Source organism: Papilio machaon, chromosome 11, assembly GCF_912999745.1.
Source record: "Papilio machaon chromosome 11, ilPapMach1.1, whole genome shotgun sequence".
Lineage (NCBI taxonomy): Eukaryota > Metazoa > Arthropoda > Insecta > Lepidoptera > Papilionidae > Papilio > Papilio machaon.
Window position 1 is genome coordinate 2,755,414 of NC_059996.1, and position 12,578 is coordinate 2,767,991.

The 12,578-nt window shown below is 33.0% G+C and overlaps 3 protein-coding genes across 3 annotated transcripts; 2 read left to right on the forward strand and 1 right to left on the reverse strand.

Annotated features, from left to right (window-relative positions):
* The first annotated feature begins 4,852 nt into the window (after nucleotides 1–4,852).
* Nucleotides 4,853–8,785, forward strand: LOC106713629 (T-complex protein 1 subunit theta). The gene is made up of 6 exons (XM_014506469.2): nucleotides 4,853–5,033; nucleotides 5,287–5,844; nucleotides 5,920–6,294; nucleotides 7,323–7,549; nucleotides 7,675–7,870; nucleotides 8,293–8,785. Exons 1-6 carry the CDS (start codon nucleotides 4,974–4,976, stop codon nucleotides 8,512–8,514), a joined length of 1,638 nt encoding a protein of 545 aa, XP_014361955.1. The 5' UTR covers nucleotides 4,853–4,973; the 3' UTR covers nucleotides 8,515–8,785.
* An 813-nt stretch (nucleotides 8,786–9,598) lies between these two features.
* On the forward strand, nucleotides 9,599–10,257 carry LOC106713968 (c-Myc-binding protein). The gene is made up of 2 exons (XM_014506881.2): nucleotides 9,599–9,726; nucleotides 9,852–10,257. The coding sequence occupies exons 1-2, from the start codon at nucleotides 9,712–9,714 to the stop codon at nucleotides 10,098–10,100; spliced, it is 264 nt and encodes an 87-aa protein (XP_014362367.1). The 5' UTR covers nucleotides 9,599–9,711; the 3' UTR covers nucleotides 10,101–10,257.
* Nucleotides 10,258–10,980: 723 nt separating this feature from the next.
* Nucleotides 10,981–12,520, reverse strand: LOC106713841 (ATP synthase subunit O, mitochondrial). Its single transcript, XM_014506728.2, has 4 exons — nucleotides 12,376–12,520; nucleotides 12,040–12,294; nucleotides 11,766–11,957; nucleotides 10,981–11,230 (listed from the first exon to the last, which is right to left on the reverse strand). Exons 1-4 carry the CDS (start codon nucleotides 12,400–12,402, stop codon nucleotides 11,075–11,077), a joined length of 630 nt encoding a protein of 209 aa, XP_014362214.2. The 5' UTR covers nucleotides 12,403–12,520; the 3' UTR covers nucleotides 10,981–11,074.
* Between the last annotated feature and the right edge of the window lie 58 nt (nucleotides 12,521–12,578).

Consider the following 12,578-nt stretch of genomic DNA (forward strand, 5'->3'; position numbering starts at 1 on the left):
TTGTATTGCATACTACTCGTGAATAAGATCCGCGGCCTTTTTTTTTGAGGGCTTTATCAGGTATAAGCTTTTGTTCTGCACCACGTAGTCTATTTGACCTTATGGTGCCTAAGGAGAATATACCCATATTATATCGGAGCATATGTATAAGCTCTAGACTAGTGAAAAAATTGTCAAAGTACACAACTGAACATGCTGGATCAGGAATAGTTTTACATAGTGAGAAGACGACTTTTGCCCCAAAGCCCAAACTCATTTCTTCTGGTGAAAATAGGTGGTATCTGAAAGTGTCTTCACCGCCATATACGAGAAAATCATAAATGAAGCCCGAAACGCCAGCTCTAACAAATATTTTGTACCCCCATTTGCGAGGCTTGCTCTTTATGTATTGTTTTCGATTACCGGCTTTTTTGCCCTTATATGGCACCATCATTTCATCAATGCTGAACCTGGTTTCATGAGGAACTCTCAAAAAGTTGGCACGTACTTTTTCAATGAGTGGCCTAACTTTAAAATACCGATCACCGTCATCAAGCAGATTGTCGTTGAAGTGGATGTACCGTCGTATCTGTTGAAATTTTTTGAGTGTCATTACATCAGCTATTTGTGAAAATCTGAATTCCTGACACCAGTAGTCAGTGTAGGCCGGCATATTCACGATTCCCATTATCAAATTTATTGCAATAAAATCTTTGATGTCTTGTTTTGAAAAATTAAGAGAACGACCAATTGTTTGAGTTGAGTATAAATTGCTTTGCTCTGTAATCATGTTAAGGATGCCATCATCAAAGAAGTATTGAAAATATTCTAGTGGTGTTTTTATGGTATCTGAAGGTAACTGTTTATCGTGTATTTCGGCGTTATGTTCAAATTTCTTGTTATTCCAATGGAATTTCAGTTGCTTTCTTTGTATAGGTGCAAGGCGCCTTACAGCTAGCCGTGGCTGTTTTGAGCGTGTATTTATATTTGACGGCGATGGTGAGGCTGCTACTATTGCTGGCGATGACTCTGGTGTTTCAGGCACGATTCGGTTAAATCTAGGCTTTTTATTTCGAATAACATTTACAATGGCAGTTGGTGAAGGAGGTATGACCGAGTGAAGAGAATCTTGAGTTGAAGAATTCAAAGAAATACTTTCAGACGCTGGTTTCATTGATACTGTAGGGCAGGAAGTGAGGTTGTTTTCATCGTCAGAAAGTATGTGAAGATTTTCAAGAGAAGAAGGAAGCGAAGGACAAGATGAAGATTCAGTACTATCGCGTTTTTGAAGATTAAAATTCTCGACTTCACTACTAGAATCCGAACTTTCTTCATCATTTGATGACTGACTGTGTTTTGGCACCAATGTGAGTATTTTGCTAGCTCTTGAAAGCATATTGACCTGCAATTAATATAAAATAAGCCATGCATCGCCATATGAACAGTTATTCAGCTTGGCAGTGTGCACATACAGATACATGACGATTTTGTAAAAGTTGTTAGTAAAGCTAGCAGTGTGTACCATGAGATACATAACAAATATATATAGAATTGTTAGTTTCTTGGCAATGTGCACGAGGAGATACATTCATTAAAAAAGTCACATGAAGCATCAACCAGACAATTAAAGAATGTCCAAAGTAATTATTTTAGTGCTAAATATATCTATAATTAATAACTTAACACATCCACTCATTCAATACATAAAAACAAGAAAAAAATCATAACTTTTCTTACCTTTTTGCGAGGCAACATGTCGGAACTTGAACTAAAGTGAAGTTTGACAGCTCATCAGTCTTACCAACACAAAAAACTTAAGTTGCGTTCCGAAACTAAGAAATGGCCTAAATATTCTTAAAAAAATATCATTGTTTCGCTTAAAAATAATAACACTAGATTTTTTTTAATTCTGGTGTATCTCTACAGATACACTAACAAGAAAAGGGTTAAAATATAACTGTGATCGTATAAACCTTAAATGTGACATATTTTGTTAAATAAAAATCAAAATCATTAAAAAAGGATTAATATTAAATTTATAAATGCTGCCTTACTGTGGATTTACATTACTGTGAAACATGTCAAGTGTCACTACAGTCGAAATCCACATTTCACAAATTCAAACAAGGATATCTGAGCTTGTAAGAGGGGCGCTACTATCGCGGTTAGTTTTGACGGAAACTATGCAAAACGTACCTGGGCATAGAGAAAAGCATAAACGACGAAGTACGAAAAAAGTTTTGTGACACTTTTTGACGTAGGTAACGGGGCGCTAGTGGGCTGTCATAATTTAGTTTAACTTATAAATATCGGAACATCCGCTGAAGGAGATTATGAGTTACAGCCCAAACCGAGGTCCCCTCTCGGGGGCCCTTGAGCCCAGTTACTCCATGGAGCGTCCACCGAAGCGACCTAAGAGCTCGGTGACCTCCCAATCCGGTAATAATAACGAAGTAACAGCCCGAGCCGAGGCTCCTGAGGGAGCCCTCGAGCCTAGTTACTCTTAAATGAGGTTTAGGCTTAGCGCCATCTGCGTCCGGCCACCTCAAGCCCGGTGAAACTGTAAATGCCTCCTCAAGGCAAACAGTGACTACTCAGTCACAAAAAATGAGAGAGATTCATAATCATGAAAGTGAACTGAATACCGGAACAGATATCCTTGTTGAACTATACAATCAAATTATATGTAACTATGTCAAACCAATGTAATATGTATAACTTTATAAGCTTTTGTCCGCGACAACGTTCGCGCGGAATTATAAAAAATCTGTGTTAATAGTCTATGCCATATATCAGATAGGAATTTATCTTTGTGCCAAATTTTATCCAGATACGTTTCGTTCTTTTGGATTTACCAGCTAACAAACATCAATTGAGAACCTTATGTCTCCGAGAGTGTGGTCAGAGAAGATTGTCAAATCCGAACTTAACTTTGTGTATTTTTCAACCGCAGTTCAGTGATTGTTTGTGATCTCATATAATATATTTATCTGCAGATTTTCACTGTCCAAATACATCTATAAAAACATGTTATCCCTTTCATCTTGCTAAAAAGAAATAGAGAGTATTACTTTGGTGGAATTTTACGTAAAAAATAAGTGACCATAACATTTTTGCTAACTCTATTGCTATATTAATATTACGTTATTCGCATTTAAATTTCATAATGCATTTATTTTTTATACAATTCATGTCGATTATAGTGATATTATTGTCTATTGACGAATTAAAAAAGAATGATCTCAAATCTAGGTATCAAAAAATAAACGAAATTACTTCTACTTACGTCATTCGTTTTGAATCTGAAAATAATTCCAATCACAAGTATTATTATTAGCCTTTAATTATTATTCATAATATAGTGTTTATGTAACATATAATCAATGTATGTACTTTATGTTTCATTAATCTTTTTTAAACATAAACATACTCGTATATGTAGTTAAGTATAACAACGTGCAGTGAATATGAAAGCACTCTCATTTATGTTCAATTTATTTTCTCAAACTCGAATGTATTTGAAAAGTGTCACATTAATTATATTTAATTGTGTTGCATCTTTTATGTATAAAAGCAATATAGGCCATAAAATAAATGTAATCAACATACCAGGCCGATATGATTCAAGTTAATATTTTCAGTATTATTTACGTTAACTTTAAATTTTACAATTTATGCTTGAGGACCATGTAGTGACAATGTAAAGAAAATAGCGGGATTTATCTATAAGTATAAAATTAAATTACTGTTTTTTTTTTAAGTCAACATCACAATGTTATAAGTGTTCGTCCATTAATCACGTGAGGCTTAAAAGGGAATTCCGAAAAAATCACGCTAAAATAAAATATTGCATGTGTTGTCTGAGGTAAAAAATTTAATCAATAAATTGATAATAATCTAACTAAATTAATCAGATCAAATAATTTAAATACATTGCGCCTGTATTTGTATAGATATAAGAAGATATGTTAGAAAATATTCGGAAATTTTCAATTTTGGGAAATATGAGAAGAATTTGAAAAACTTCGTCATTATTGGAATAACTCTAAACACTTTGATAGTTGTAATTTTTAAAATATTAAAAATTCTTAAAGCATTATATCGGTGTATCAAATAAAGAGATGAAAATTAAATTTTTGTTACTTTTTATTTCCCTCTCACATATTTTCTTCGTTTTCGGGGTATTTCTTCAAAACGGCGAATAGAAGGTAGCAAACGAGCGAGTGACACATTTGGCTAAAAAAGCAGTGACTGTTGCCTATAAACTATAAACATCTTCAACAAATTGAATTGTTCAACGAAAAACTGAAACAGGATACTTCCCTTTCTTATGAGTACATCGCCGAGTCTTCCGAGTTCTCTATATGAAACATAAACTTACAAATGACTACAGTAAAATGTAATTTAAAAAAATCTTTTTTATTTAATGTACTAGCTGTCGCCCATGACTCTGTCCGCGCGGAATTAAAAGAAACTTAATTAGTAGCCGGAAGTAACAAATTCCACCTTCTTACAAACATCCATCCATCTAAACATTCGAATTTATAATATAAATATTGTACTAGTAATATTAAGTTATGATAAAAGCTTAGAAGTCGTTGAACAAATAATATCGTTTATGACGTTAGGTATCTTGTACTACAAACTACAAGGTTATTAGTATTTTAAAAATAACCTTGTATATATTTCCAGTATGTATATCCCCCTATGCTGGTAGTAATTTTACTAGGTGTGTAAAAAAACACAGTCGTGTTTTTAAGTGTCTTGTAACTTTTAACATAAAAATTTAGATTTTTCAATAAAGCACTTTTGGGAGTTTTTTAGGTTGTGGTGGATTTGGTGCAAACCCCACCCAGGACAAAGCTAGAAAGCTGGCAACATTAATTCGTGTGTCGTCTTTCCATTTTCATAGATTCCGTTTCTGCTTTTGTGCCGTAAATATTAATTTATTGTGTGAAAATATAATTATAATCACAAAATAATTTACAATAAAAATGGCTCTTCACGTTCCCAAAGCACCCGGAGTACCTCAGATGCTGAAAGATGGAGCTCGGGTAAGTTAAATTCATAACCAAAAACTAAAGGCGAGTCATGTGTGTGCTAATGCCGACAATCCAGTATGAATTTATTTTTGCTGAAAAATGCATTTAAATCAAAAATATATAGTTTAAATCAAAGTTCAAATAGTTGACAATACAATAAATGTTTATTTATGACCATAATCAAATGCATATTCGTTGATGAAAATTATTCACAATGAATTCGTAAATCTTATTATTTACAAATTTCTCATTTGCTACTTTTCAGATGTTAACAGGCTTAGATGAAGCTGTATTTAGTAATATAAACGCATGTAAACAATTTGCACAAAGTGTTCGTTCAGCTTACGGACCTAACGGCATGAATAAAATGATTATCAATCATATTGAGAAACAATTTGTTACAAGTGATGCCGGAACTATTATCAGAGAGCTCGACGTTGAGCATCCCGCTGCAAAGTTAATGGTATTGGCAAGTCAAATGCAAGACTCTGAAGTTGGTGATGGTACCAACTTTGTCATTGTTTTCTGTGGAGCATTACTAGAAGCTGCAGAAGAGCTGTTAACATTGGGGCTGAAACCCAGTGAAATCGCAGATGGATATGAAAGAGCTCTTGATAAATGTGTTGAATTGCTGCCAGAACTGGTTTGCCATGAAATAAAAGACTACAAGAATGTTGATGCTGTTGTGACTGGAATCAAACCAGCCATTATGTCAAAACAATATGGTAATGAAGACTTTATCGCCCAACTTGTAGCAAAGGCGTGTATTGCCATTCTACCAGAAAAAACTACATTCAATGTTGACAATGTTCGCATTTGTAAGGTATGTAAATTATTAATTTGTAAAATAAGTAAAATGTAACATAAATATATATTTTGAACTGACTTTTCAATTTAGATACTGGGAGCTGGCCTTCAACAATCTGAAGTTCTTTCTGGCATGGTATTCAAGCGTGAGGTAGAAGGAGATGTCACATCAGCCTCCAAAGCCAAAATAGCTGTTTACTCATGTCCCATAGATATTACACAAACAGAGACCAAGGGCACAGTGCTTATTAAGACAGCAGACGAACTTCTCAACTTTAGTCGCGGAGAGGAATCACTTCTAGAGAAACAGATAAAGGACATTGCAGATGCAGGAGTCAAGGTTGTCGTAGCTGGTGCTAAATTCGGTGATATGGCTCTACATTTCTTGAACAAGTATGGGGTGATGGCAGTTCGACTAAATTCTAAATTTGACTTGCGCCGTTTAGCAAAGACGGTCAATGCCACAGTAAGTTACCAAATATCTTGATAGCATAGACCTTTATAATAGGGACGCGACATATTGTTCTATACGTACAATTACTTATACAAATAGCATCCATTTCGAAGGAACACACATAAACATATATCTATCTCGTTCTTACTCAGCACTATAACTCGCAGGAAAACAAGTTAACAGTATTTCAGTGCGGACATAAAATGAAACATGAAAATACGTAAATACCTAATGAGGCCGAAAAATCCGCCATGTTTAGCGCACAAAATGTCATTTTTAGAGCCGTACTTGTGTTGTCGAAAAGTCATGATATAAATCAAAATAACCAATTATCAATATTTTGCTTGTGATTTAAAATAATTGAAGCCAAATGTAAATAATTACGTCGCAAATATGCATAAGGAATGACGTTTGTAATTAAAATAAATGTTCTGAAGGTGCTTTTTATCACGCGGTCCCTTGATATGTTTAAATTTTGAATCATTCTCACTTATGATATACTAGCTGTCGTTCGCGACTATTATTAGACTATGTGTTCTTCCAGACTATGCTCTACATCTTATGCCAAATTTCATCAAAATCCGTTGAGCCATTCCGGAGATACCTTTAAACAAACATCCATTCATCCATCCATCCGTCCAAACATTCGCATTTATAATATTAGTAAGTTAACAATATATTTACTTCCGATTAAATTATAAATTCTACAAATAATTAATACTCAATAATAATTAAAATAAAATGAGCCAAGAACGTTTATCGATAAAACCTAATAACCTTCAAATCTTCTGAGCAGCACTAAAACCGCCATGTTTAGCGGCCAGATGACGTCACAGTGGCACGCATTTTTTGTTGACGTTTCATTTCCATAGGTTTCATACTTCAGTGCTTGATAGCTACTTTTTTCTTTATACAGTTGAAATAAATATCCTTTATAATATTTACAAGTAAATAGAATTATGCACTTTATACTTTTTGTTAATTAACTACAAAAAAAATATATCTAAATCTCAAGAAATATATGAGGCAATTTTTTTTAGGTTCTTCCAAGATTGACTACTCCAACAGCAGAAGAACAAGGTTATTGTGATTCAGTGCGAGTAGATGAAGTGGGAGACACCAGAGTTGTAGCATTTGTAATGAATGCTTCGGAATCCAGAATTTCAACAGTTGTTATTCGTGGTTCCACTGACAACTATATGGATGACATAGAGAGAGCAATTGATGATGGTGTCAACACATTCAAAGCTATTACAAGAGACGGAAGGTGAGATTATAAATAAAATATACAACATTAACTTTTACTAACCTATTTGTAAGTTATTGACTGAAACATAATCCATATTTTAAGCAACTTGTATATTTTTACTATATAATTATCTTTGTATTCAGATTCTTACCCGGAGCTGGAGCAACGGAGATAGAATTGGCACAGAAACTTCTGCAATATGCCGATACACTACCAGGCCTTGAACAATATGCAGTCAGGAAGGTTGCAGTTGCACTTGAAAGTATTCCGAGGGCATTGGCTGACAATTCTGGAGCTAATGCAACTGAAGTTATTAACAACTTGTACAAGGCACATAAGGTATTAGTTTTTCTCTTCTCTATATTATAACTTGAATAAACTTTGCCACCTTGTATAAAAATGCACTTAATGTTTGTCCTAACACATTTCACACTACTATGAAATTTTGTGTTAAAGTTTAACATTGGCATTGAATGTGTTAAACACAATTTTTTTTTTTTTACTAGCTTTTTCCCGCGACTCCGTCCGCGCGGAATAAAAAAAAAAAAGAAAACGGGGTAAAAATTATCCTATGTCCGTTTCCTGGTTCTAAGCTACCTGCCCACCAATTTTCAGTTAAATCGATTCAGCCGTTCTTGAGTTATAAATGGTGTAACTAACACGACTTTCTTTTATATATATAGATATTTCATTACAATCTTAATATTAACTTTATTTTCTTTTTTATATTTGTAACATTGATTCTAAATATTATGTTTCAGGATGGTAAACAAACCTATGGATATGACATTGATTCAGACAGTGGTGAAGTTTGTGATGCAAAACTCAAAGGAGTGTTAGATGCATTCCTCCTTAAGCATTGGGGTATCAAATATGCAGTTGGCGTGGCTACCACTATTTTGAAAGTGAATCAAATTATAATGGCAAAGAGAGCTGGTGGACCCAAACCTAAACAACCAGCTGGCAGTGATGATGAATCTTAAATTTAGTATCACAGCATTTATTTACTGACACACATATTAATTGTCACTAAGAGACTCTTGCTGTAGATTTTGTTAAAACAAATCTACAGTAAAACTATTGGATGGCTCTAAGTGTGTGCAGTAAGAGCTTAATGTATTTTCTTTTCTTGAAACACATTGTTTAATGTAACTTTTAACCTTAATATATGTTAATTTAAACAGCTTTGCTTTAATTGAATTTAATATTATGTTCTTTAGCTTAACTTTGGTTCATGTCATAAGACCTTTAATAAATAGTTAACAAAAAAGTGTAAAGTGTATTTCTTTCTAAAGCTACAAAAACTTAAACTTGAAGCAGTGCTAGTGGCATCTATAGACCGAAATGGCAAACAAAAAGTATAGTAAATATATTCTATTAACAAGTGAGGGCAAACTAAATTGAAACTTAAAACGGGTTAACAGCGATCTGTTAAAATATCTAGATTAAAGAGTACAATAACATATATACAGAGAAAGAGAGCCCTCAACGATTTTTTGTCACCCTAATAGAACTAACGTCATCTGTCGATATACCCCATATACTAATATTAAATGTGTATGTAAGTGGCTAAATGTTTCATAGGGTATATCGAGAGATGGCGGTATTATATTCGCGTTGAACCCTCAGATAAAGAATATACTCGATCCTAGGTTGAACCACAAGTATGGAAGATTCCTGGGTCTGATCTAGGTTCAGTTCACTTTATATTGTAGCTGTCATATTTTTTTTTACGTCATTTTCTATGGCAGCGCTTGTCTCATCGCCTCAGATATCCTTGTATCAATAAATAAATAAATAATAAATGGCTTCAATAAATCTTTTTTTAGGTTACAGAGTTTTAAATAAGTATATAAACCGTTTGGGAACCTCCTACTTTCAAAGTTTTCATACAACATTAATAAAAAAAAATTACATAATAAAAAACTCTCAAAATTAGTTATTAGAGAAAATTTAATATATTATCATACACACTTTGTGGAAATTAAATATTTTTTTAAACATAAGTCAAACTAATATAACAGGCTTAAACAAAACGACAAATTATCTCATTAACTGAAGAAAATACAAGCTGTCAACCTGTTGTCAAATAGCAAAGGGAATTTTATCGTTGCAGATTTAAACTGAAGAATTATTCTTATATTATTTATTAATTTACATATAGCAAAAACTTATAAATAATGTCGTCTTACAAAGTAAGTTGCCTTTTTTTTAAACATCATAATGTAACCTCTTGCTAAATTTGTGATGATTGGAACATGTTATTAAGTATGTTTTATAAAACAATCCAATGTAAGCCTAATGTGTATATTGTTTATAGCCCATTGACTCTAAAAGAGAGGAGTTTAGACGATATTTAGAAAGAGCCGGGGTTATGGACGCATTGACGAAAGTGCTGGTTAGCTTGTACGAAGAACCAGATAAACCTGAAGACGCCTTGGAATACGTTCGTAAACATCTCGGTACTGACGGTGGAGAAGATGAATTAGAAGCAGCTAGGGCTCGCATCGCTGAACTGGAAGCGGAAAATGCACTTTTGAAAGGCGAAACAGCCCCAGCGGAAGGCTAAAGGAATATTGCCATTGCCAATTGTACAAATGATCTCAGGCACAATAGATGATCTCAAAAACATAATTGTTGAACCTTTAAAGATATAAAGTAAATATTGTGTGCACACAAAGACTATTTCGTTATAATTTAGTTATGTTTTAAGTTTGAGTGCAGAAGAGCACATTAAATTTTTGTTCTTTTACATGCTGTTTCATTTTTTCTTTAACTAGTTATTGTTGTCAAAACCCATAACCTGAACAAGTACCATGCAAATTACACAACTTTTGGTCATGCCTGAAAAGGTGTTGGCACTTAGTAGCATCTTTTTATGAACAGTTACTTAGAAACAGTAACGGCAATTCTAATTTATATAAATTGAGTGGATTTTTCTACCTATGTAAATCGTAATTATTTAAAAAATCAACCTAGATACTACTACAATGCTAGAGGAAAATAAATAAAACAACCTCATTTTTAAAGGCAAGGTATTTAGGCTACAAAATTACAACTAACTTCCTTTTAGTTTTGCTAAGATTTAAATGTTTGTTATAACGTTGATGTGACAATGTTGATTGTGGTGCAGATATACTCATTTGGCACACTACTAATTGTATTATGTTTCTTATCAAATCTTTATTCTACATTTGAGAAATTCCTTTAATTCTGCAATATATGGCTAAATTTCATACATTCCATGGCACTATAATATTTACAATGTTATCCACAATTGTCTTGTTGTCTGCTGCTTATTATTATCTAGACTTGCTTAACAAACTGCTAGTACTGTAATAAAGATGAACTTTTTAGGACAGCCTGCATGTAAGTGATGTGATCTTAATTGTATCACCAGACAAAAAAAAAGAAAAGAATTGGTACATAAAGTAATAAAAACAAAAATGAACTGTGTTACACATAACTGTTTAATTTAATCATTTACTAATCCATGACATGATTGATTGCCATATCATCTAGGTGATTTTATTGTTTTTTTCTTTAAGCAGCAGCACTGATGATCTCTGTGTACTTCTTAACTTTGCTGGCAACACTCATGTCTACATATTTGTCTCCAATAGATACAATCATTCCACCAATCAGGGAAGGATCAACTTTTGATGTGAGTTGGATTGACTCATTACCTTTCAGGAATTTCTGTAATTAAAAAAAAATACATAATTGAAAGTTATCTAATTATGCATCAAAATATATTGTCATAATAAAAAGCTAAAAAAATAAAAGTGTAAAGTTTTAGTGTTCGTACTATTCCTATATCCCTTATTTCTATCTAATGCCTAAATTAAGTAAACAGAGGAATGTGAAATTCTACATGGCAGCCTTGGTAAAACATACTTCATAAACATTAGAACATACTTTTATTAAATGTAATGTGCGTAATAACATTAAAATCTGGTTGTTAGTAATTTTTTTATCCACATTGATGGAGAAGAAAAATTTATTGATATTCTTCAAAAAACTCTGTTAAAAAAGACTTAGTGTAGTGATTGTTTATCCAATAAGATTTTGTATATTTAAATAATTTTATTCCTTAAATAAATGAAAATATCTCATATTTATCCCACTATATTATAGCCAAATATGGAGAATTTATATTCTAGGAACTACTACTGCTGTTACTGTTGTAAGGTGTATAAATTTTTCTATGAGATTATAAATTACTTTGAAGTACCTTTAAAGCAGCTTCCAAGCTTTGTCTTTGAGCTTGATCTAAAGGTTTTGCAGTGATAACTTCACAAGTTACTTCACCTCTGTGTCCTGCCATCATGATCTTGAAGGCATTGATAACAGCATCTAATTTGCCAAGTCGACCGTTTTCAGCCATGAGGCCCAGCAAATTGCTAGTAGTAGCTGAGAGGTTGACCTAAAAACAAGAGTTTTAGGGTAAAAAATTAATATCTACAATAATGTAATAAATAAAACTTTCAATTTTGTAAGTTATCAACCTTTGATGAAACATGTTTTAAGGCGTCCACTTTCAAACTTCTCTTCAAAGTAGGATTGATGATAAATTCTTTCAGTTTAGCATCAGCCTTGATAGACTGCTGGAACTGGCGCAACTCTTTCTCCACAACATCTAAGCTCTTGGATTTGGAAGCAGCAGAATATAAAGCAGTAGCATATCTGCCTTCCAAGCCGAACACTTGAACGGTGGGTTTGATAAGTTGAGATGCTGCAGAAGATGTGCTCAGCGACCGCACCTGAGGACAATATTACGTAATGACTTTTTTATATTATGTGTAAAATAATTTAGTATATTTGAAATTAAGTTAAATAATTACAATCATATTTGTCTTGATCAGAGACATATTAAGTATCGTAGTATATTCTACTATTCCTTAAAATTTACACGATATTGGATCGATGTCTGACTCTGACAGACAATCAGACAACCACAGACAAACAAATAGCCAGTTAAAAGACATACAGACAGTCAAACTGTCAAACTGTTGTCAGGTATATAGAATATAAATATACACAAAAC